A 23,934-nucleotide genomic window follows, 5' to 3' on the forward strand; every position below is an offset into this window, starting at 1 on the left:
GGCGGTCTGTGGGTCTGTCCTTGGGGAATGCATCCCTACGAGCCCTCTGAAGGACCTGGTGTAGGAGACTTCAGCTTCTGGGTACAAGAAAGCTAGAAGGCAATGTTGTCTGATACTTTCTTGTATATGAGAACCTGCCTTCTCTTCTCAGCGTGTCTGTCATCTGAGCCATCCCTCCACCAAACCCTCTTTGGTGCATTCCTTCCCTCTTCTCCCACACCCTGCAGGGTTATGTTGGACCTGGCCAGGAGCAAGTGCTGAAAGTCTATTACCTGCCAGGAGTGCCTGGAGCCTTCTGCAGGACTTTCCAGATCCAAGTGGGTCACCTGGAACCAGAAGAAATCTCCCTGAAAGGAGAGGGGAGCTTTCCCAGGATCTACTTGGACCTGCCCAGGAACATCAAAGGTGAGCACGGCCTGTCTGCTCCCCAGGAGGGTCCCCTGTTTCTCCCCCATGTCAGATGCCCGTAGGGCAGCTCACACCTGCCTCCACCAAGCCTGGAGGTTTCAGGGCTGTCAGACCAACACTCACCCCCTGGTTGCTTCCTGAGGCTCTGGCAGATGAGCCCACGTGGGCTTTGCCCCAGGAACCATCCTGCAGAGCTTGCCCGCATGTGTTGGAGTCCTGGGAAGGTGGTGGCTGGACAGAAATGCTCGGGAAAGCTGAGCACGGGCTGGCAGGGATTTTGGCAGGGTTGGGTTTGCATCACATTGCAGGGGATGAGATGCTCCTATGTGGGGAGGAAGATGGGTGGGAATGAACATCAGGGTTGATAGAGGAAAAGCAGCATCTACTTTCCATACATTGCTTGAGAAGGGTGTTTCTGGGAGAGGCCAGAGTTGGGGCAGTGGGGCTTCCCAGCTTAAATGGGAATGGCGCTGTGCCACGCTTCTGTTTGTGCATGTTTTCTTCCTTCAGGAAATGAAAAATATGAGAAGGTCCTCAAGGAGGTGATAGAAAAGATGGAAGAAGACAGCCAGAGAGAGGAAGCAGTTGTTCTGGGGGAGGCTGTGGCCGCGGAGCCACCCCCAGATCCCTTGGACGCCGTGGTGAGAATGGCTGCTGCCCCGTTTGACGCGTGCCACCCTCCCCCGGTGTCATTTGGTCCCTTGCAGCCCACAGCAGGCTTCCTGGTGCCCTGCTGGCACTTGGGACCTCCCTGCCCAACCTCCCCATGATCCTGCATCAGCTCAGCGTTGCCCCCAGGGCTGCCCCAGGGAGAGATCCTGAAGACCCTGCTCAAGTGATGAATTTATGGTACTTCATGATGGAGATGTAGGTCACCACTGTGGTATTTGCTGCTCACCACCCAAGCCCTGCCAGGTTTACAGAGCTTAATAGCAGCAGCCTGACTGTGCCCTGGGACTGTGCTGCCAGGGCTGATCTCTAAGAGACAGCAGCGTTATCGTGGCTCCCTTTACAAGAGAGCTTTTGTTCGAGCTGCTTTGGCACTGGCTGGGGGCAGGCAAAGACTTGGAGCTCTGGAAGGTTCCTGGCTTGTCTGTCTGTTTGTCTGGCCAGATCAGCTTTTGTAACAGTGAAGATGCTGGAGTTCATTGCCCTTGAGATGAGGCCCTGACTAAGAGAGCAGGAGGTGTCACAGACACTGAGCAGCGAGACAGAAGGACCCCATCGCCCCTCTCAACACGAGCAGGGGGGAGCCTTGGGAAGGACCATTGCTAACCAGCCGTTGCCTTTCCTTCCCTCAGCTGGACCCTCGGCTGCAGATGCAGATGGAGCAGATGCTGATAGAGGAACACGCCCTGGAGCAGCAGAAAGCTCTCACCTCTGGTCCCCCAGAGGCCACTGCCTTTGACCAGCACGCTCGTCGGAGGCTTCTCAAGTTAGTAGGGCCTCCTGTACCCTATCTCCAGGTGCCCTGAGGGTAACACCCAGCAGTGCACCCCTGCTCCTGAGAGCTCCTTGTGTCTGCAGAGCTGGGGATAGTGGGGACTTCAGAAAGGGCCTGATCCTGGTAGCTTTGACATGCTCCCTGTGAGCAGCTGAGTGTCCTCACTTCCACAGAGCCACCCTGAGCTTTGGAGGTGCTCAGCTCCCCACAGGCTCTGGGTCTTGTTCTTAGGGCTGAGGGGGTCCAGTGCAGAGCATCAAGCCCTTCCAGAGAGCACTAACACCATCCCTGCTGACCAGCTCTGAAAGAGGCAACTCAAAGCTGGCATCTTTGTTCCAGCTAACAGACCACACTGAGCAAAAAGAGTAGGAAACTGCAGAGGTTGACACACCCTTGACAAACCCTAAATCAGGTGGCTGGGATGCTGGTGGGACTGCAGGGCTTACCTCGGTACCTTCCCTCTGCTCCTTCATGAGGAGGCACGGGCACGGTAGGCTCCAGTTCAGGAAGATGCTCTGCAAAACAGATCACGTATGTGCTTTCCCGAGTGTGATTGCTCTGGAAAAGGACCCTCCTGTGAATCTTGTAGTTGTTGATTACTGCATCTGTCAGTGCTGCTTTGGGGACAGATCTGGTTGCAGAGCAGTGAAGATTTCCTGTGCAGGCGAATCTTATGACAAGGTCCTGAAGCAGTTTCAGGCTGGGGCTGTACACCAGGCTTAGCAGTTTCATTGAGACCAGTGGAGGTCCACTGGACTTATCTACAGTGGCTTTCCACAGCAGAGGAGCTGTGACCAGTATCCATTTTAAACTAGTTTTATTTTAAGGTCCCACTGGTAGCTGATAAAACCTAGGTCCTGTGCTCCTCGTGACTTACCAAAGTCTTATTACCAGGTGGTGGTCAGGCCTTGGGTTTCATGGGCTTGAGTTGAGTTTTCACAGCAGTGAATCCAGAAATACTCACTTTATTTGCATCATCCATGCTCTTGGAAATGTAGCCAGGCTGTGGTTTAAGGACTGTCCTTACTCCTCCTTTCAGAGCTGAGCTGCCCGAGTACCTCCTGGACTTTGGCTACATCATTCTTGGTAGCACCCCCACGCACGTCGTGAGGATCACCAACACCGGGCAGTTCCCTGTGTCCTTCCACGCTGATAGACGGGTCCTGCGTGACACAGGTAACCAGTGCTGGAGAGACTTCACGTGGGCTTGAAGCAGCTGTCTCTGACAGATTAGCTTAAGCCACTGGACATGGGGAGTTTTTTTGAGTGCTTGTATGTATAACTTTTTCCTCCTTGGGACCCTCTGCCTGGTGCTTTAGAGCCTGAGTTCTCCTGGCCAGCAGTGCTCAGAGACCCGGCCTGCCTGTGCCTGCCCTAACACTTCCCTGCAGGGGCTCGATGGGCTGATCACCTTGGTCACTCTCAGCATCTTCTGCTCTTGGCTACCATGAGCATCATCTGATGGGCACTCCATGGGCTTGTGTTGCAGACAGATGGACGCTTTGTGGTTTGGAAGTGCTTTGTTTAAAGTTCATAATGCCATAGCACTTCTGTTCAGCCTTTATTGAGAAGACAGCCTGTGAGGCCCTCTGTTGATCAAAATAGGCTTCCAAAACAGGCCTTGACATAAGGCTGCAGTACCAGCAAACGGTGACTCGCCGTGTCTGAAGGGTGATCAGGTGCCTCCTCTAAATTGTTTTTCAGGGAGCACCATGGCATGGGGGAATCTTAGTTGGAAATTCTCCTTTGGAGAGGTCTGTGCATCCTTCCCTGGGATGCCTAGTGAAGGAATGGCTGGAGCTCCTCAACTGAGATGTTTCCTTTTTACCATGTGGGTCTTGGATTCTGGCTGTGAAAACCCTTTCTCCTTGTGCGGTGACAAGGGAGAAGGAGTGGCAGTCTTCTCCACAGGTACAAAGGGGTCCTTCACAGAGCTGCCAGCCAGGACATAAGGCCTTAATGTGCTTGTGACATGTTCATGTCGATTGTGTATCTCAGCTGCTTTATTTTCATCTGTTCAAGGTTTCAGTGTGGAGCTGGACCACGTGAAGCACCTGCTCTACTGCGAGACCGAGACGTTTGAAGTGCGCTTCGACCCACAGAGGGCCAACCTGCCACTGGGAGAGGTGGACGTGCTCCTGCCCATCAAGGTACCTACGGCGTGCTTCCTCACCCCGCTGTGCCCGTGCACCTCTCGGGGCAGGTGGCAGGTCGGGGACAGCAGCAGATGTCACCGGGGCTCTCAGCTGGATGCTCTGTCCTTCCCTAGGTAGCAGGAGGCCCCACGTTCCACGTCCGCCTCCATGCCAGCGTGGCCATGCCATCCCTCTGCGTCTCCAGGGACAGACTGGAGTTCTCCACTCTCCAGTGTGGGCAGTGCCAGGAAGAAACTGTCCAGCTCCACAATCAGCTCCAGGTCCCCTGTAACTGGCTCATCACTATCAATGAGCCTGTTAAGAAGGTAAAGCACAGACAATGTGTAACACGTAACTTCTCGGTTGGGTTTTCTTTGCCTCTCTTGCCCTTTCTGCCCCTGTAGCTGCGTGAGCACTTGGGCTACAGCTCGTCTGAGGAAGCTGTGGAGGGTACAGAGCAAGGCTGGCTCACCTGGACCTGTGCATTAGCTGGTGCTTCAATTCTCTGCCACCTTCTCCTGTGCCTCCTCTTCTGAGGATGGTGCCTCCCCATCTGCCTGCCCTGCCTCTTTTCCCTCCAGTTCTAGGCCAGGGGTGGCCACGGCTGGTTTGGCTGTGGGTGCCCTCAGCACCGTGAAGGTGTCTCAGAGCACTGCAGGAACCGAGGGTCTGTCCTCGCAGACCAAGGAGACCTCACACAATTGGTTTTTGTGCTCAGGTGGACAGACATTGGCCAGCGAGGATGCGTCGGAAGGTGCCCCAGAAGTTGAAGGCCCAGCCCTGTGTCTTCGAGGTGCTGCCCTCGGCTGGAGCCCTCGCTCCAGGACAGCGCTGCAACGTGCGAGTCAGGTTTTCACCCACAGAAGAGGTGAGATGGGCGAGTGTCACCCCCAAGAGGTCTGGCAGGGCAGTGTGGTAACGAGAGCCCAGCACAGGGAGGAGGAGACGGCGTCTGCCTCCACAGAGAGCTTTCTGCCAGCCCCGTGCCCACTGTGCCTCAGTTTCCCCTGCAGCACACTCTTCTGAGAGGGGCTTTGAAATCCCCCTGGGGAGCTTGCTCAGAGAGCATCAGGGCACGGTGGGGTGGCTGCCTCTTGGCGCATGGGGGGAAATCTGCCTGTTTGCCCTCATCTCCCCCCTTGCACAGGCCTGTTTGAGGCTGCAACGCCCTGGTGCAGAGCAGCTGGCGCGCTCGCAGGGGATAACCCTGGAAGGGCCAATCTAGGCAAGTCCTGCTGCTGGTACCAGCAGACAAAACAGCCACCAGGCACCTTCCTGGGCACAGCAGGACAGTCACCTGGAGTGGTGTGCTGCCAACAGTCCCTGTGGCTCTGGCCCAGCCTGCCTGCATGTTCCCAGGCAGTCTGGGAGTCAGCTGAAATGATGGGGCGTTCCCAAAGGCAGTTTGCCTGTGGCCACTGTGACTTGGAAACCGGCAGTGGGTCACAGGATGGACACAAGTGCTTCCGTGCCTGGGAACAGTCCCAGGGATGTTCTAATTGCTGTAGAGGTGTAACCATCTTGTGTCTGGCTTTGACCAGAGCCAAACACTGAGCAGAGAAGGCGACCCTTATTTCTAGCCAGTGCGAGCTCATCTGCCTCATTCATCGAGCTGATATTTGCCCGATGTAGCAGTGCCAGGACTGTGTCTGGGCAACATAACCCTGAGGACCTTTCTCATGAGCATCACACTCCCTCGTGACTGGGTGAAAACATCTGATAGTGCATTTTAGATTCGTCTGACACCCAAATATCCAGTTACACTTCACACCAGGATCCATCCCAGTTACTCAGAGCCAGCATGCAGATGCTGTAGCCCTGCTGGAAGTAAATATCTGTTTTCCATTCCCCTTAGAGGTACTGGTGACACCCCTGCCCTGGGGCAAGGGTTTGAATTTGAGGCCCTGTCACCTGGGACTTCATGGAGGAGCTTTCTGTGCTTCTCTTTTCAGAAGTCCTACAGAAGTGAGCTGAAGATTAACATTTTCCAGAGCAGCCAGCACCTCCAGCTGCAGGTCTCGGGGCGTGGGCTGGAGCCACAGCTGGAGTTCAGCCCTCCAGTGCTCGAGCTGGGACCGTTGCTGCCGTACAGCTGTGGAGCAGAGGGGACGGTGGTGGTGAAGAACCCATGCGAGTTCCCCATCGAGTTTTACTCGCTGGAGTTCGACCAGCAGTACCTTGCTGAGGAGCAGGTGAGAGAGAAGGTCTGGTCCCCATGTGCACGATCCTGTAGCTTCACAGTGCTCCAGCATTCCCGGGTTCGTGCCAGGGAGATGGAGACAGTCCCCAGGGCAAAGCCTGGTGGCATTTCAGGGTTAGGCAGCTCTGCTGGCAGACTGTGGAGGGGCTTGGATAGTCCGTGTTGTTAGAAACACGTCCTGCATATGGCTTCTCTTCCCTACATGCACAGATCCTGCAGATGCTTAAAGACTACGATTACCACAACACCTTATTGCTGCCTCCACGTGCCCCGGGTGAGAAGCTGCCCCCAGAGGTGCTGGAGTACTATCAGGACCAGAAGAGGATGCAGGATCAGCAGACAAATTCCAAGACTGGGGAACCAGCAGGCCAGGACAACGGTGAGGGTTTGGCATTGGCTGTCCTGAGTGTGGACACAGCGGGGAGTCCAGCCCCCACACCCCGAGCTCTCCGTGGGAAGCCCAGGCTTTCAGCAGCCACCCATTCCTCAGCTTGGAGGAGGAATTCCAGCGTGAAAGTCTGTGGCTTGTAACACGCATCCCCTACCAGCCCTGAGTGCAGCCAGAGCAAGCTCATATCTGCCTGCCATGGACCGGGGAAATAATCATGTTGTCCCCTTGTGTCCCCTAACCACAAAAAATAGGATTGGATGAGTTCTTCAGCCAGCAGGACCAGGTCTAATACCACCAGCTATCTTATATTTGCTCCTTCCCAGCACCAAAAGCACAAACTCAAAATCCCCCCGAGGGCAGAGACACCTGGACAGGCTTCTCCTTGGGAAACTTTCCATCTTTTGCATGTGGCCGTGCAAAGTGGCAAATGGCAATTGCCTGGCCATGTCCACCCTTTTTTCCCCTCCCCGTGTCCTTCCTCCTCAGCAAACTTTGAAGATGTCCAGTCTCTGTCAGATCAAGGAAGAAAGTCCTCTGCTGGGATCATTCACGCCGTCTCATCCCAGAGCTCATTCGTTTCCTCCTCCATCTTTGATGAAAGCCAGTCCAACAAGGTGGACTCAGTCTGAATGCAGAGGGGGAGGAAGGTGTTGAGAAAAGACAGGAGATGGGTAATGTTGCAGACAGGGCAGGGACAAGTGAGAGGCCAGAGAGGTTCTCCCCAGTTTTGCCAAATGAGCACCTTTTCCCCCGGGAGCTGCTGGGATCAGGCTGATGCTGTTCCCTTTCCTAGGCAGGGCAGCGCGCTCTCGGTCCTGCGTGACACTGCAAGCCGAGATGGCTTTTGGTGACCTCCTAAGGGCAAAGGTGGGAGCTCTTTGCAAATGCTGTTATGGTGAATTCAGAGCCCAGATACATCTCCTGGTGTAATATTCCTAAAGCATCCAGCTTTTGGATAATCGCTTGATCCACAAATGGAGCCTCTCCCTTGGGACGGTGTAAAATGCCTGGTTCTGCCTGTCCCCCCCTTACTCAGCAGGACCTGGGACCAAACTCCCATGAGGACCATGTTGACAGGGCATGGGAGATTTGGCCCAGTCCTTTTAGGTATTGCCAAATGCTTGTTCTTTCCTCTTTCTGCCCCCCCATTTCCTATACTCTGAACAGGCACCTTGACCATCTAGGGCAGACCCTGATCTGCACAAGCCTAAAGGAGGGGCATGGTGAGACCTCGGTGTGGTGTTGGTTTCAGCAGAGTCTTCTCTCCCAGGATCTGAGGGGATGGGGAGGATGATCAGGATCATAGGTAGGTAGGAGGCTGACTGTTCTATCTGGTTCTGCACAGCAGAGCATCGGCAGAGCATCGCCAGCAGCAAGGCGGCCGCGGGAGAACTGGCCGACAGCCCTGTCTATAGGGCCATCGCCCGCCACCTTGGCATCGATATCTCTGCAGAGGGGTGCGCGGCCCGAAACCGCAGAGGGATTGTCATCATCATCCATGGGGCACCCCTGACAGGTAGGTGAGGCACAGCCCGTGGCTGCAAGGAGGGGGGAAGCAGGAGAGACACATCCTGGAGGGCCGTGGTGCTTGGTTGACCAGTTGAAGCGAAGCGAGGTAAGCCACAGCTCTGCTGGTACATGAAATGGTCCCAGGCCTTCACCAGCTGGGGCAAGGGCTGTGGCTCACCCTGTGTCCACACAGCTAGGCTATCGTTCCCCCACACAGGGTGGCCATGTCCCCATTGCTTCGTGGGAGCACAGTGCCTAGTGCCCCTGTAGCCTCATGGGAGCAGTCCCTCGCCCACGCTGACCCCCAGACCGTGCCCAGACGTTGCCTGAGGCAGCGCCGGCCAGCACAGGCTGGCGAACGCTCTGAGTGGTGGCGGGACAGGGCTCAAAACAATGTCCTGGCCCAAGGTTGAGGTCACCACGAGGGACAAAATGCTCAGCTGGTTGTGAGGTGGAGGTGATCCTCCTGGCTCTAGAGGACAACGCTTCTAGCCATGCTCAGCTACCTCCCTCACAGTCTCCCCTAAAGGGGCACTTGATTTCTGACTGTCCTTGAAACTTTGAAATCCTGTCTGGGGATTTTCTAGAGCCTGTCCCTGAAAATGCTTCACGTGTAAGTGTCACCAAGCACTCTTCCTCTCTCTCAAGGAAAGACAGCGGCAGCAGTTGCCCTGTCCAAATATTATGGCGCTGCCTGCTTGTCCATGGACACCGTGGTGACAGAAGCCATCTCGGACAGGAGCAGCTCGGCAGGGCTGCGCGCCCGGGAGCTGTGCATCGGGGCTGCCATCGAGCAGAGCTGCAAGGAGGCAGAGGGTGCTGGTAAGGAGAAACGCTGGACCAAGAGCAGCGCTTCAGAAACCCACCCTGACCATCCACTTCTGCTTGCTCCAGAGAGGAACTCTGACAGCCCTTGGGTCTCTTAGGGAATGTGGGTGCAGCGTGTAGAAATGCAAAGCCATTTCATAAAGCATCTCATGTTATTAAAAAAATAATAATCTCTGTTTTAAGGGCTCAGACAGGGGCACTTTTACTGCCTCTGGGCTTCTCAGCACATACTCCTTTTTTCTAGGAGTGGTGAAGCACACCTGTATTTTCTCAGGGTTTTTTTACATTTCCTCAAAGCTGAATCCAGCTGGCTCCTCGTGGCCATCAGGCAGAACTGCTGCCCACTTTAACAAGGAAGAAGCCCTCTGAAGCTGCTCATTAAGCACTAGACAACTGACTTTGAGTGTGGCTTCAGAAACATGAGAGGAAGGGAAGAATAACCTCCCAGAGTTTCAGATGAGACATGCTGCAGATGAGCTCTTTTCTCCAGAGGTTCTCCTATACACACTGTCAGGTCACACAGCTCGTGCATGTGGTGCTGTTCTCCACCTGAGACCAGAGACTTAGAAAACCTGGTTGGGCAGTTGGTGCCCCGAGCTCTGCAGGGTGAGGCCAGACCCTGGTTCTGGTGGGGGAAGTTTTGCATTGCTCAGCTTTGAACCTGGTTGGGTTGGGAGCTGGTGGAAGGAGGAAGGGTCTGGGCCCCGGGTGGGGTTATCCCATGTGGAGGATTTAGCTCCAGTGGAGATGGGGGATGCAGCTGGGGCAGGGCTGCATGTTACCGTCTCCATGTGAGAATGCAGGATGGTGCAAGGTACAGAAATGATGGTCCTGGAGGGTGGAGCCTTGGCTTAATCCATAGGGGAGCTACTGTGCAGTGTCACCTGCGTGCACATTTGTGAGGAGGGACGCAGAGCTGTGCCTTAAAAACTCTCTGGCTTTAAAATCCAGTATCAGATGGTGTGCTTTACCATGCTAATAAGAGAAGCAGGGCAGGAGCTGCTTCTGGAGATGGGTGCTGCTAGTGCCCAGCAGGCTGGGGGACGAGGGCCGTGTCCCTGCCGGGGTGCAGGGCTGTGCCCGTTGGGGTGGAAGGTGCCTGTTTGCTCCCCACTGAGCGTCTGTCCCCTCTGCAGGTCACAACGCAGATGTGTCCCTCAGCCTGCAGTTCGGCACCGAGGCCAAACGCAGCCTAGACATGAGCCGGTCCAGCTCTGGGGACAAACTCAGCCTGCGGTCTGTCAGGTCCCGAGGCCAGGCGAGCGCTGCGGTGGGCAGGAAGACAACGGATGGCCACACACCCCAGTCCCAGAAACAGCATCTGATGGATCTGACAGGCTCCCAGGTGAAGCACGATCTGCACTGGTTAATGTCTGGGACCTTTCTGTTGCCTCTGAGAAGTGAAGGGGCCGCTTCCAGTGGAGGCTCTGTGTCACCCAGAGCCTGGTGCGGGGGTCTATAGTGCAGAGAGCCAGCTGGGCAGGCTGGGCATGGCTCGGGGTGGGAATGAAACCCTGTGCTCTGGCAGAAAAACGCTACGGCATCTTAACAGTTTGTTGGCAAAGTGCAGTCCTGGCTGACGTGGCTGCAGCGGTGGGCAAAGCTGCGGGATGCTGCGCTGGGGGCTTGCGAGCTTGGGTCTCTGCTGGCCACGGATGCACCCTCCAGTGTGGTCCCCTGGAGCTGCTGGCCTGCAGTTTTGTTCTAGTCTCCTGCTAGTGAGAAACCCCAGCTCCAAGCCCAGCAGTTGGAATTGTTTGGGGGTTTCCAAAGTGGTTGATTTTTCTTGTGGTGTTCAACATTGCAGGGCTCATCAAGTTCTCACCTCTCTCCCCTTCCCTGCGTTCCTGCGCAGCGATGGCTGAGCGTCAGTGGCAGCACATCAGGAGAGCTGGGCTTTAGGAGCTGTGTGCTGCCCGAGGACCTGCTGGTGGCCATCCTCTCTGAAAGGCTGCAGGTACGTGGGGTGGGGGCAAATAGTACGTTCTTGCTACAGAGGGACAGGCAGTGGGGTGCAATTCTGAGAGGAGGAGGGCTGTGCCTGCTCTTGGAGGAGTCCTGGGCTGCGTGCAGGGATCCGTGGGTGGAGCTGCAGATGCCATAAGTTGGCAGAGCACGGGGAAAGATCAGAGCTTGTCTGAGCTGCTGCACTTGGAACTGTGATGGCTGGTGATCTGACATCAGGCTTTAGTAACTAGCTGAGAGCCCAATGCGTGCGACAGCTGACTTTCTCTTCCTTTTCGACTTTATCTGCAGCTGAGCGACTGCTACCAGGGAGTGGTGTTTGATGGCCTGGAGACCCCCTTTGCACACAACACGGCGTCTGCTCTCCTCTGCCTGCTCAAAGCTGTCAGAAATCGGCCTTACATCTATTTTGTGAACCTGTTCCAGGATTATGCTTCTTTGAAAGCCAGGGAGATGGCCGCAAAAGAGCAGGAAGGTGAGACTCTTCGTCTCTGTAACTCTGAAATCTCTCTCAAGCCCTCAGCCTTACCCGTGTGTATCTGGGTTACCAGCAGAACTTGTAAGAGATGTTTTTATTAATCCTTCCACCTTCTGCCTCGGTGTAGCCAGTACTCAGCTCACAGTTGCTTAAAATACAGCAGAGCTGAGGCTGTAAGACTGACCTCAGTCTCTAACATTAAAGCTTGGGCACAAGTGCAAGCTGTTGTGGCTCAATAACTAATCACTGGCCAGCTGTCCACAGTGCTGGTGCGTGTGAGCCAGGCAAGGCATGGGAACTCACTGACCAGTGATAGTTTGGGGCTTATCTGAATTCTGAAGCAGCGATGTGAGCTCGCCAGTATCTCCTGGCAGGATGACAGCCTGGGTCGGGACAGAGTTATGAATCCTGGCAGCTCACCCAGAGCAGCAAGCTCTGCTTGCAGGCACTGATGGTTTCTCCTCTGGTCTGTGCTGAAGGATGGGAGCGGGAAGAAGCTGCCAGCAGGGAGAAAGCACGTCTCTGGGAGATGGAAGAGGACGAGTATGATGCCCTCACCGAGGAGGAGAAAATTCAGTTTAATAACAGTATCCTGCAAGTCCAGCGTGAGAGGAAGAAAAGGTCTGTAAGCCTTCTATGGGTGCCTCCCCAGGATAGTGTCCCCAAAGGGTTTCCCTGCTCCAGAGACCTTGGTTGTGCTCAGAGGGGTTACCAAGGCCAAAAGCATTAATTACCAGCAGCACGAGGATTGCCAGTTCCACCTCCCTGGTTCCCAGCAGAGGAGGGACCTTCCTCCGGTGAGATGAGAACATCTTCTCTCCGTTTTAGCGGTGAGCCCTTTGGCTTCGACACTGGCTGCAGGGAGCTGGGCTCTGTGCTTCCCTTGCCACTGTGCTTACAAGTGACTCTAAGTTAATTATGTTCATTCTTATCTTCTTCATCGTCCTTCTTCACCAAACCAGAGGGGTTGTGGTGTGGGTTGGTGAGGCACAACTGTGCTGGCTTGGTTTGGATCCCAGTCCTGCCGTAGGTGAGGCCCTTGCACTGCTGAGCTCCCAGGGTGTTCCTTACTGAGTGACACCAGCCACAAAAGCTGGTGTCTCTCAGACTCACCTTCAGCTGCAGCAGCAGGTGAGCCTGGGAGAAACTCTGATCCAGCAAAGCAGCCCTGTTCAGGAGGATACACAGGATAAGCTTAAGCCTCTATTAACCCCTGCCTGAAACTTGGGGAGGGACTTGCTTAAAGCGAGCCTGTGTTTCAGCACTTCTTTCAGCCCCAGCTGAAGTTTGTTTCCCTGGGAGGAGATCACTAGGGCTGCTTCAAACTCTGATTTCCAGGACAGGCAGCACAAGTTTCCCATGGTCACGGCTGGGTTCCAGCAGGACACCTGGTTGTGTGGAGCCTGTTTTGCAGGAGGGCAGTTACTGCAGCCTTTGCTTTCTGATTGATATGGCTAGTCTCACTAAGGAGCAGGCTGTGCCCAGGGAGAAGGGCTGGATAAGCCAAGTATCGGTGCAGGGATTAGCCGGTGTTAGTGATTTGTGAGCTGATTTACACTGGGATGTTGAGAGCTTCAGGCTCTGGTGTGGAGCAATGATGGATCAGTCTTTGGCAGCGTGCTGGAGATGTCCAGGAGAAGTAGTGCAATTTAGAACTTGTGACAGCAAAGCCTAGATTTGGCTGGCCCTGGAGGTCCCCTCCCACCTTCCCTCACTTTGGATGTCCCAGCCTCCCCAGGTTGAGGGAAGTCCACAGAGCTGGTCTAACAGTTGTGCCTGGCTTTAGGGTCAGTGAATGAAGTGTGAGACCAGCTGGGATTGCAGCGAGCCCAGATTTCTGGCGGTGACTCTCAGGGATGTTTTCTGTTTGTCTTGCTGAAGGGAGATGGAGCAGCTGGCTCGAGAGCTTGAGGAAAAGCACCGGTGGGAGCTAGAACGCTTGAGGGAGGAAGAAGAGCTGAAGAAGTTGTCTAAGTGGGCCAAGAGAAAGCTTGGAAAAGACAAAGATAATGCTTCAAGGAAGAAAAGCCAGCCTGGAGTCAGGCAGGTGGGTGGTTGTGTTTATAGAGAGGAGTGAAAGCCCTGGGGACCCTCCTGCTGAGCCGTACCATTCCTGGCGAAGCCAGCAGCCCCCCGCAGTGCTGGGGGTGAGTACCTGGCCGTCAGCAACACACGGGGCTGTGCTGGGAAACAGCAGCCAGTGTTTGATCGTGCTGCTGCTTCACCAGGGCTATTTTCACATGGGTTTGTTGGGTAGAGCTGCTCTTCTAGGGTCATGCTGCCTTTGAGTCATGGCTTCACGTAACTCCAAGCCCTAGATAGTTTTAGTCCAGCATTTCTCCCGTTCTGCATGTGACTTACACCTCTGAGCCCTGACCCGCCTGGGATGTGGTGTCTTTTGCTACTTGTCTGGCAGGAGATACCACCAGGCCCCCTAGGTATTCATTAGTAGCCAGACTTCCCAAAGTGTCAGCCAGACACAGGGATGGATGCTCAGCACACCAGAAACGTGCCCGGAGGACTGCACAGGAGTAAGGAGGTGTCTTAAGTTCCCTGTTTGGGTCGGGGAAGCTGTTCTGTTTCTCAGCTGGTTTGCAGGACTCCTCATCAGTCTGGCGCTGGGGAGTTTAGTTTCAGTTGAGCTCAACTGGGTACCAGCTGCGTTCTGAATTGGGATTTGTAGAGCACCTAGCACAGGTCTCAGATGAGGCGTGGGGTGCTATTGCAAAGATCGCCGCTGTCCTACAGCATTTGAGTTGGTGCTTTGAAATGCTCACCGCTTTGTCCTGCTCCTCCTGCCCAGAATACAAACGCATCCACCAGCAACACCAGCGCATCCATCGGCAACCTGTCCAATGTCACCGAGGAGGGAGAGAAGAAGGGATCTGCAAAGGAGCACCCAGACTCTCTTGCAAGTGACAAGGAAGATAAGAAAAAGCAGATCAAGGCTCCCCTGACAGATGCCTGCCCAGTGGAGGTTGTGCAACCCGCAGACCCAGAACAGGGGGAAACCAAAACTGAGGCGCAGAGTGACAGCGAGAACTTGGCCCTGAGGTTTAAGATCTACGAGGCATCGCAGAAGGATGTCACACATATTTTGTCATCCTGGGACAGGGCTCAGGGTACCCTGCTGTCCCCTCTGAACCAAGAGGTGGTGCAGCACCAAGTACAAGGCCAGCGCCAGCATTTATCCAGTCGCAGGAGCCGGAGGGACAGAGAGAAGGAGCGCCAGGAAAGGCTGGAGAAGGAGCGTCTGGAAAAACTGAAGGCTCTTGAGGACTCCAAGTTATCTGGGCTGGAAGGGGAAGGTGCAGAAGGGTCAGCCAGAGGCCAGGACATCGGGGTGCCCTGTCTGGACATCCAGGTGCTGAGCTCTGCAGATGTGACTAGGGCGATCCTGGAGAGTGGCAAGCTGCCAGCAGCAGAGCAGGTAAAGCCCTGCGAGGCTCAGATGCTGAGCCTGCCGTGGTCTGGGCCCTGGTGCATTGTGTCCCACCAGGTGACAACAGCACAGAGCCTTGTCCAGACCACTGATGATGTTCCACTATGGCTTCACAGCAGCCACGCGGCTGGGGAAGTTCTTGCCATCCCTCAGATGGGTGGGAAGAGGGAGGGCTCTCTGTTGGAACATCCTCTCTGTTCAGAGAGTTTCCCAGTCTGGAAATCATTAAAAATGGTCCCAGGGCAGGGCAGCTCCTGGTCATTGTTTCCTTCAGCTGACTCACTCAGGGTTGAGATTTCTCTCTAGGTCCCACTTGTAGGTCCTGGCACTGCTCTGGAGCCTGCCCACCCCACTGGGTGTAAAAAAGCACTGTGCTCCATCTAAATAAAAAAACCCATTGCCAAAAGCTCGGTGCCTTTCAGGAAGTGTGAGGATGAAGGCGACGGGACTATAAACAGGGTTTTCTCTTATGCTTTAGGTCCTGGATGACCTGGGACTGGGTCCCTTGGGGCCTCCCATTCCACCTACTGCTTTTTACTCTGTGATCCGCTACCCGGAGAAGCGGATGGTCCCTGCAGCAGGAGAAGCCCTAGAGCACTTCGCCTTTGTGGTGCCAGAAGGTGCCACTGCAGAAGAAGGAAAGGATACCAGAAGTCTCTTGGATATCCCTGTTGTGCCTGCAGTGAAGGTGCCAGGGCAGGGACCAGGCTGGATGGGGCCATGGGGGGCAGGTGGGATGGAAAAGGGTCACTGTGGGAGGGCAGTGAAGACATGATGGGGCCCCGTGTCTGCAGGCATCCCTCCTGTCTGTTTAAAAGAGACAGCTCTGCTTGAGACATAGGGCAGTTCTGTGAGATGAGAGAAAAAAAAAATCAGCTAAAACCTTCAACTTCCCTTGAGGAGAGGGTCCTGGGCAAGGAGGGGTGTTGTAGGCAAAACAGAGTCCTATAAGGAAGACCAAATCCATGGGCAGAGGTGGTTGGTGATTGATTCTCTCTCCTGTCTGTTACCAAACCTGCAGCTTTCTCTCCAGGATGGGGGTGTCTCGGGGCAGGACTCACCTCTCTCCCTTTCCTCTCTCCCTTTCTGTGAAGGTGTCAGAGGAGCAGGTCACGCCAAGCAGGGGCCGGTCAGGGAAGGAGAAAGCCACGGGCAGGCGGGAGGCTGTGAGGCAGAAGCGGAGCTCCAGCCGGGGCAGGAGAGGTCTCCAGGCACCAGGCACGGGAGCACTCACACGGCCCCCCGAGGGGCACCAAAGTGACATGGACAGGGTCCCATCCCGGGGGAAATCCATCAGGTGAGCTGTGAGGGAGGAGGTGATCCCTCTGCTTCACGTCCATCTTGCCAAACAGGCTCCATCATCCCCAGCCCCACAGGGACCCTCTGCCGGTGCCTCCATGGGATGGAGCGTCCATGAGCCTCCTCCTTCTCTCGTTTGCTCGTTAGCGATGTCTGAAGCCTCCTCTTTAATTGCCAGGCTGAGCAGCTGCCGGTGGATAGTGCCTGCCCACGGGGAGGTGGAACTGAAGGTCCAGTTCAGCTCCACGGTGCCGGGGCAGTTTGACCAGACGCTGCATTTTGAGGTCCTGGGGACAAAGCGACTGTACCAGGTGCACTGCAGGGGTACCTGCCTGTATCCCACCGTCAGCCAGGACCCATGGTAAGGCTGGGGTGTGGGAGCCTCCCACACTGCTCCCCCCTGAACTCAGAGCCAGGGCTGCCCCTTGTGCCCCAGTGACCTTCTGGCTTGGGCAGAGCATGCGGCCTGAGCCACCCAGCATCTCTTCCATGCTTGGAGCTGGGAACCAGAACTGGTACCTCAGCCACCAATAAGGGTTATGGCTTTCTGACCAGCTTTTCTACTTAGAGCATCTCACAGCTTCTCATTCCCCATTTTCTCTGCCCAGGCTGGTGTTTCCTCGCCAGAGGAAGAGCAAGGCGGATGATGACATCATCTTCAAGCAGTATGTCATGAACACGGGCGTATTCCACTTTGGACCGCTGCTGTGTGGGAAGTCAAGAGACTGGTACGTGCTCCCCGCTCCGAGCGAGCATCCTGATGCGCTGCCTGTGTGGAGTGAGACGTTGGGATGGGATCTCCAGGGCCTTGGGATGGGATGTCCAGGGCCTTGGGCTTTCATGGACACGCTCGGAGACGTACTGTCCCAGGGGCACAATTCAGGTCAGGCCCAGGCAGAGACCTGGGAGCTCCATGGGGCTGAAGGGCCACGGATGTGTGAACTTGGGCAGATAACAGACACGAGTCTTGGAGGAGCTGGGGAGAGATGGAGCTGATCTTCCTACCTGGGCGGTGCCTTGGTGGCCAGAGCCACGTGCTGCTTCCAGCCTGAAGTTGACTTGGGGCAACGTCTGTTCTCCCTCCAAACCTCAGCTTCACCACCTATGAAATGAACTCTGTGGTGCTTTTTTAAAGTGCTGTGAGCTCTATGGGTAGACTGAATGAGCAATTACTCTGCTGATGGTTTTGTAAACCATTTGTTAATCTGTAATATTATTAAGCCTTTATGATTTGACCTGCCAGTATGGGGAGGGAGATGTGGGAACCTGAAAAGGAATTAAAATGGGACTTACATTTTCCTGATCCTCACTGCTGGATAACATCTGCCTAAAAGAGTGGTCATTGTGATTGCTGGCGTATTTTTATTTTTAACATCGTTGGTTTTTTGGTGTTTTTTTTTTAATTAGAAATTAAGTTCTTGTCTTCATGGGAGTTCTGGAGTGTTAGGGGTATTTTGACAACCCAAGGAAATTACATCAAAACAGTTTAAAAAACAGAAGAGGATCTTTAGCCAGGCTGATGAATGGTCTCAGGTTTCTGTTTGCCTTTTTAACCCTTTAACTTCAGATTCTGTTCCACACCTGAGAGAAGGGACATTTGTTAAATTTAGTATTTCTGTTGGGAATTAATCTTTTCTATTTCCTTCCCTCAGACTTTGAGCTAACCCATGGAAGACAAGGCAGTCTCATGACTTTTTTGAAAGAGATAAGCTAAACTATTTTTAAAACCTCTTTTCAAAAACATTTCTTTATTATACTCTGCAGGGAAGGAAACCCAACAGAGAAGGGGGAAGAACCCTGGCATGCTTTTATTTTTCCAGGCACCTTTGAATGTAGATTTCTGTGGTGGTTTAGCCCCTGCCAGGGTCTGAGACCACGCGGCCGCTGCCCCTCCCCCACAAAGGGAGTGAAATACAAAGCCCCAAGACTGAAATAAGGAAAGGTTTAATACAACAGTGCAACAGCAACACAACAAACCACAACAATAACAACAACAGTAATAGTGACAGCAATGAACAGAGCAAAATAGCTACCAAATACAGCAGTGGGAAGCACGATGTACAAAACCACGAGTGCACCGCGCTCCCACGCCAGGAAAATGTGACCTCTCAGGATGTGAGGTCGGCATGGTATCTGAATAACCCGGCTAGAGCTCCCCCCCACTGCTGGGGAAACTTAACCCTATCCTGGTTAAACCAGGACAATTTCGTAAAATGTTCTTTAAGTGGCCCCTGTGTCCTCACGCTTCTGGGATGGAGGCACCAAGTATAGGGGTGGACATCAAAGCAATGCAAGGCTGAGCACACACACCATGCAATGTGCCCCTGAAAGCCATCCTTTTTCTTAGCCTGTTGGTTAGACCATGGTCCTCCAGTGCAGCCTCCTGCTGCTGGGACACGATGCTGTCCTCAAGGTGTGATAAAGGCAACGGTCTTCTCTGCAGCCTTTTTCCCTTTTGTGGACAGGTACAAGGCAAAACACTTTCCCAGCAACTGCGAGAAGATAACCATCCTCAACATCACCCCCTTGGAAGCAGAGGTGCACTTCTCCTTTGAGCATGATCTCAAAGCAGACACGTTCCTTCTAGACCCTCCCAACATGAGGCTGAAAGCAAATGAGAAGCAGGTAGGAGACGGGCAGGTAGGGTGGGCACCGCTCAAAGTGCCCAGGAGCTGTTCCTCCTGCTCACTGAATGCTCTTCTGTATTTCTTCTTGCGGGGCCGGGGCTAGGAGCTGAGCGTTTGGGCGTACCCCACTTCAGCTGGCCTCGTGGAAGACAACCTCATCTGCCGCATTAAGGGGAACCCAGAGCCGGTGGTCTTCGGCCTGTGCTGCCAGGGGGTGCAGGTGGAGCTGGGGGTCAGCCCCAAGCAGGTGCATTTCAACAAGCTGCTTCTGCACAGGTCAGTCCTCCCGTGGCCGCGCTGCCGGGACGAGAGCTGTCAGCGAGCTCCCCGTCAGCGTCTCTTGCTGGCTGTGTAGCCGCTCCCATTGGAAACTGGGCTCGCGTCCCTCTTTCCCCCAGCAGTTCCTGGACTCTTGCTCACTGTTCTGTGCTGGCTTGGGTGTCCCATGGCAGCCACAAGCTCTGTAGCCCCCAGCAATGCTGCTGATGGGCGTCCTGATGATCTTGTCTGCTGGTTCCGAGAGAGGCCAGTTGCTGCTCCTGATCTCCCTTCTCTTGGTTACACTTTTAGCACCCAGCTCTCCTCCAGGACCTCACCTCTGAGACTTGTGACAAAGAGAAAACATTTAACTGTGGTTTCAGACACTGGGTAGGGCTGCTCCAAGTTGCATTCCATTGCAAGGCTAGCAGGACTGTCGAGCAGCTGGTGCTGAGTGTCTTCCTGTCTCTGCAGGAGGGACAGCAAGACCCTGATCCTGCAAAACCGCACCCCACTGCCTGTGGCCTGGCGGCTCAGTGGGCTGGAAAACCTTGGTGAGGACTTTTCCGTGTCACAAGAGGAGGGCATCGTTGGTCCCCGCACGGAGTTTGGCGTGCATCTGTATTTCAAGGCCACGCAGGCTCTCAGCATTAAGAAGACGATCCGACTGGAGGTGAGGGGGACTGTGCCCGCCCTGGCAGACCAGGGCAGAGAGATCAGCCTGGTGCTCTTCGGGGTGGAGACTGTGCTTGAAGGGTACCCTGCAAAGAGGGCAAAAGGATGAGCCTTCATGAGATTCCTTTCTATGGGCATTGCTGGGGGGCCAGTGCCTCAGCAGCAAGGGACTCTCACTGCAGGACAATGTTTTGGAAACTAAGTGGCTGCTGGGGTGCTCTTGTAGGTGAGCTTCATGGGGCAAGTATGCTGTGGAGTCAGGAAGGGATGCACCTGACGGGCACAAGGGTGCTCTGAGCCCAACTTCTGCTGCCTCAGAGGGGGTGCGTCAGAACATGCGGTGCATGCCTGAGCATCCACGTCACCCCAGATAACCAGGCACTGCCTCTGCGGGGCTTAGCCTGGGTGACGAGGCTGCGTGCTGAGCCCATACTACCACCACCTTGCTGCTGTGCGTGGTTGAATGCTGTCCTTCGGTTGTCCAGACTTCGGCACGCGCCCTGCACCCATCCTGGAGTCCTTCTGGGGCGCTTAACATAGAACAACACGCTCTCGCCCTGGGATTTTGTTCCCCATGGTTTAGTGGCTGCATTTCAGTGAGGCTGCTGGGTGACTGAAGAGGAGAGTTGATTGTCAGTGCCACCTGCTCTGGGACACCTCACACTTCTTGTGGTTGTTTTGCGTCACTGTGCTTCCCAGGGTGCTTTAGCAGCAGCGTTCCCTGCTGTAGGAGTGCAGAGTGGGGCTGACAGGGCTTCTTACTGCAGCAGAATCCTGCTGGGTCAGCCCATGAGGTGAACAGGTTAGGAAAGCTTGGGAGTCCACAAGTGCTTGTCAAGCAGGGTCTCCATGGTGGAAGCAGCCGACAGAGACAGGGACTCCTGTGTTGTCCACCAAAAGAATTTAGGAGAATGGTCTAAGGGGTGTTTGTTTCTTGCTGCCTCAGGTTTCAGATGCAGAAAATGTCCTGGGGATTGTTCAGGTTGAAAATATCCAAATCCTTGCGGAGGCCTATGATGTTGCTCTGAGCATCAACATTTCTAAAGGTCAGTGGATGCCCCCAAACCAAAGTAGTCCAGGTGCATTGCATTGCCTTGGCAGGTGGGCAACCAAAGCCACCTGGGTTGGCCTGGCCTGGCCTGGCCTGGGATGGCATGGCATGGCATGGCATAGAAGTGTGTCACAGATACGTAAAGCACGTATCCTGCACGCTGTGAGGAATGAAGCACTGTCAGGGCACAGACAGTCTCTCACTTCCCAGCTTTGAGGTGTGCAACTTCCTGCACAGATTGACTTGGGGGCTTCGAAATGTATCTTGTCACTTGGTGTAGTCTGCAGCAGCTCAGAAATATTCACTGTTTCTTACCTGGGGGTTTTCTGCAGGTGCAGATGGCAGTGTGGATTTTGGAATCCTTAAGGTCCTGGATGAGACAAAGCAAGTGCTGACTCTGAAGAACAAAGGGAAGTACGAAATTGCATACAGGTGGGTCTGTGACTGCGTGGTGCCACCATCTGCCCAGGCCTGCATTCTTCTCCTGTCCGTAGCTAGAACCTGTTCCCATGCTGGCAACCTCATGGCCTGGGTAAATAGAAAGCCTGGGCTCTCAGATCTCAAATATCTTAATAGAGAATCCAGCCACACACCAGCAGTTCCTCACAGCTCAGCAGGAAGCAGAAAGTGAGATGGGGAAATTTAAGGCACTCACTGCTGAGATTCATTGCCTTCCTTCGAGGGTCAGCTCCTTTCTTTATGAGACTCTAAAGGAGGGAGTGAAAAAATTCAGTGTCGAGGTTAGCTTGCAACACTGGTGATTGTGCTCTGTGTCAGGATCTGGGATTCCCCAAGCAGAGCTGGACTTTTTCCCTTTTATTTTTTTTACGGGCCTATGCAAAGTCCTGGCTGTGCTGGTGGCACCTGGACTTTTAACTGCAGAGGTCTCTGTTCCTTCCCTTTCTCCCCAGTTTCAAGCTGGAAACTGCAGATACCAACATACCCGACTTGGCATCCCACCTCACTGTCCAGCCGCAGAAGGGCGTGCTGACTGTCTCCAAGCACCTCGTGCAGGTCCAGCTGCTCTTCCACCCCAAGGTGGAAATGGCTATCGAGGACAAACCCATCCTGCACTGCCGGGTGAGCTGCCTGGGCCGGGCGGTGTTAGCACATCATGTCTTGGGAGTGTAAGCAGGACACGTGCCTTCTGGGTTTAGCCGGAGCATCCTCTCTCCTACATATACAACAGTCTTTCAGAAAGCATTTGTGATGTTTCCTAAGCGGAGCTGAAAATCTGGCTCTGGAGGAGGCATTTAAACAGGGAGAGTGAGCTGATGGGGACCGTGGATGGGGTCAGGGGACAGAGATAGAGGCTGTCCTCTGCTGTATTTACCAACCCCTCCTCCGGTTGCAGGTGATTGAGCCCAGCACCTGTGAGGAAGGTGAGACCATCGCCATCATCCCAGTGAAGGTGTCAGCAAAAGCTGTGTTCAGCAAATACAGCATTTACCCTGCCTCGTTCATCAACTTCGGTGCCCTGGTGAACGGCAGCAGGAAAACCTGCACCTTCATGCTGGAGAACAAAGGCGCCCTCGACTTCAAATTCCTCATCTACAGAGCAGACCAGGATGCAGCTGTATCGCCAAGGAAAAGGTGAGAGAAGACCTGCACCACCCTTCCTGCCTGAGGAGGCACCACAGCATGGCTGGGGTGTGACAGACAGCCAGGACACCTGGGTTATTGTCCATCTGCATCGCTGGCTTGTGAATGGGGAGCAGAAAAATGCCTCTGCATCCCCCTGTGCAGGACAAAGCTGGGGATGGAGCTGATCTATCCATAAGCTACAGCAATAGTGGTGCAGGCAGCCCTCCGGAGGCAGGAGGGCTTCGCTCCATGGGGAGGAAGGCCAGCTTTGGCCCCAGAGAAAGGCAAGTGGAGCTCAGCATGATGTTCTCTGCTTTCTCCTCTCAGTGCACATCGAAGGAAATCCGCCTGCTCCCACGAGAGTGAGAATTTAAGCAAAATGACTCCCTTGGTCGAGCAAAGCAAGCACTCGCTGCAGAAGGATGCAAACCCCTTTATGCAGGTGGGTGGCTCCTGCTCCCCAAAGCGTGCTGCTGCTGGTGGGGTGGGAGGACGCTGCTGTGCCCAGGCTGGGGGCTCATCAACCCCCGGGTGGGTGATGGGACATGGTCTGCGTGATGGAGGTCTGTCATCTCCCCGCCACAGGCAGAGGCAGGAGCTGCTCAGTCCCACTGACAGTCCCATGCTCTGGCTCAGACCTGGAGTTGTGGGGTCGAGAGAGGGGAGCAGGTCCTGTGTTTGGTAGCTGCCAGCCAGAATAGGTCTGTGAATACCACAGGTGTGGAACATCCCTGTCTGAACTCCCAGTCCATAGATATCAGATGACCTTTCTTTTTCTTCCTCCCAGTCCCCTCTCTTCTCTCCCATCATTCCTCACAGTTATTTCTGCTCTCCTGTTTTACCCCTGGAGGTTGAAGGATCCCAGCTACCACCTTCACCCTTTACACCCAAACTCCTTTCTCTGTGCTACTCAGGACAGGCCTGCAGCTCCTCCTGGCTGGTTCATCTCATCCTGCAGCTGCCTTTGGGCCATGGAGTCATCTCCCCCTGCCCTGGGACTGGGTGCTTGGGCCTGACTGAAGGCCAAGGAGTGACATATTCCTTTCTGGGGGGGTGCTCAGGGCTAGGCTGTTAGACATCAGCCTCTCCTGGGACTCTTTCTGCAGGCTCGCTTCACACTAGGCATGTTCACGGTGTACCCTGGCTCTGGCTCCATCCCTCCTGGGGGCCAGCAGGTGATCACGGTGGATTGCTACGCAAAGGGACTGGGGACATGCAAGGAGCACCTGTCCATCGATATCAGCGACAGAGACCCCAAGGACAATCCCCTTGGCATCCCCTATATGCTGTTTGCCGAGTCCTGCCTCCCAGGTATGCCCTGTCCACAGATTCCCATGGCCAGACCTGCTGCTGATCAGCACCTAAACTTCCTGCTTGGGTAGAGAGGCACCCTGACCCTGAAGTCCCATCTTAAAATCCTCAGAGGTTCCAGTCCTTTTCAAGTCGGCCAGTGGGGAGAGGCTGGGAGGGATGCATGGAAGGAGGAAAGGAAAGCAATACCCTCTAAGACTGGGGGTGACTGAGTTCCATCCTCACAGCCAACCCCCCCACCCAAGGTTTGGTTTTTCAGTGACCTGGGCAGAAAGAGCTTATCGAGGCTTCTGAGAGGCCAGCGGTGTCCAGGTAAATTCCGCAGGAAG

At 54.7% G+C, this 23,934-nt stretch overlaps 1 protein-coding gene across 31 annotated transcripts in view; it reads left to right on the plus strand.

Annotated features, from left to right (window-relative positions):
• LOC141953550 (hydrocephalus-inducing protein homolog) overlaps positions 1-23,934 on the plus strand; it is a 176,786-nt gene that overhangs the window by 124,695 nt on the left and 28,157 nt on the right. For 22 of the 31 annotated variants that reach the window (XM_074892204.1, XM_074892194.1, XM_074892195.1 and 19 more), the window contains 32 exons: positions 228-405; positions 919-1,049; positions 1,710-1,843; positions 2,892-3,028; positions 3,557-3,763; positions 3,875-4,002; positions 4,122-4,313; positions 4,706-4,855; positions 5,940-6,179; positions 6,398-6,566; positions 7,924-8,094; positions 8,736-8,909; positions 10,052-10,260; positions 10,723-10,872; positions 11,172-11,355; positions 11,838-11,979; positions 13,240-13,405; positions 14,162-14,788; positions 15,279-15,488; positions 15,895-16,097; positions 16,278-16,460; positions 16,708-16,827; positions 18,565-18,724; positions 18,830-19,002; positions 19,297-19,374; positions 19,459-19,657; positions 20,606-20,705; positions 21,043-21,142; positions 21,622-21,790; positions 22,065-22,303; positions 22,622-22,736; positions 23,401-23,605. In XM_074892204.1, coding sequence (XP_074748305.1) covers positions 228-405; positions 919-1,049; positions 1,710-1,843; positions 2,892-3,028; positions 3,557-3,763; positions 3,875-4,002; positions 4,122-4,313; positions 4,706-4,855; positions 5,940-6,179; positions 6,398-6,566; positions 7,924-8,094; positions 8,736-8,909; positions 10,052-10,260; positions 10,723-10,872; positions 11,172-11,355; positions 11,838-11,979; positions 13,240-13,405; positions 14,162-14,788; positions 15,279-15,488; positions 15,895-16,097; positions 16,278-16,460; positions 16,708-16,827; positions 18,565-18,724; positions 18,830-19,002; positions 19,297-19,374; positions 19,459-19,657; positions 20,606-20,705; positions 21,043-21,142; positions 21,622-21,790; positions 22,065-22,303; positions 22,622-22,736; positions 23,401-23,605 — 5,743 coding nt within the window. Of the gene's footprint in view, positions 1-227; positions 406-918; positions 1,050-1,709; positions 1,844-2,891; positions 3,029-3,556; positions 3,764-3,874; positions 4,003-4,121; positions 4,314-4,705; positions 4,856-5,939; positions 6,180-6,397; positions 6,567-7,064; positions 7,326-7,923; positions 8,095-8,735; positions 8,910-10,051; positions 10,261-10,722; positions 10,873-11,171; positions 11,356-11,837; positions 11,980-13,239; positions 13,406-14,161; positions 14,789-15,278; positions 15,489-15,894; positions 16,098-16,277; positions 16,461-16,707; positions 16,828-18,564; positions 18,725-18,829; positions 19,003-19,296; positions 19,375-19,458; positions 19,658-20,605; positions 20,706-21,042; positions 21,143-21,621; positions 21,791-22,064; positions 22,304-22,621; positions 22,737-23,400; positions 23,606-23,934 lie in introns of those variants that run through there. The other 9 variants (XM_074892190.1, XM_074892199.1, XM_074892189.1 and 6 more) reach the window with 8 other exon arrangements.

The sequence above is a fragment of the Strix uralensis genome, chromosome 22 (genome assembly GCF_047716275.1).
Source record: "Strix uralensis isolate ZFMK-TIS-50842 chromosome 22, bStrUra1, whole genome shotgun sequence".
Classification (NCBI taxonomy): domain Eukaryota; kingdom Metazoa; phylum Chordata; class Aves; order Strigiformes; family Strigidae; genus Strix; species Strix uralensis.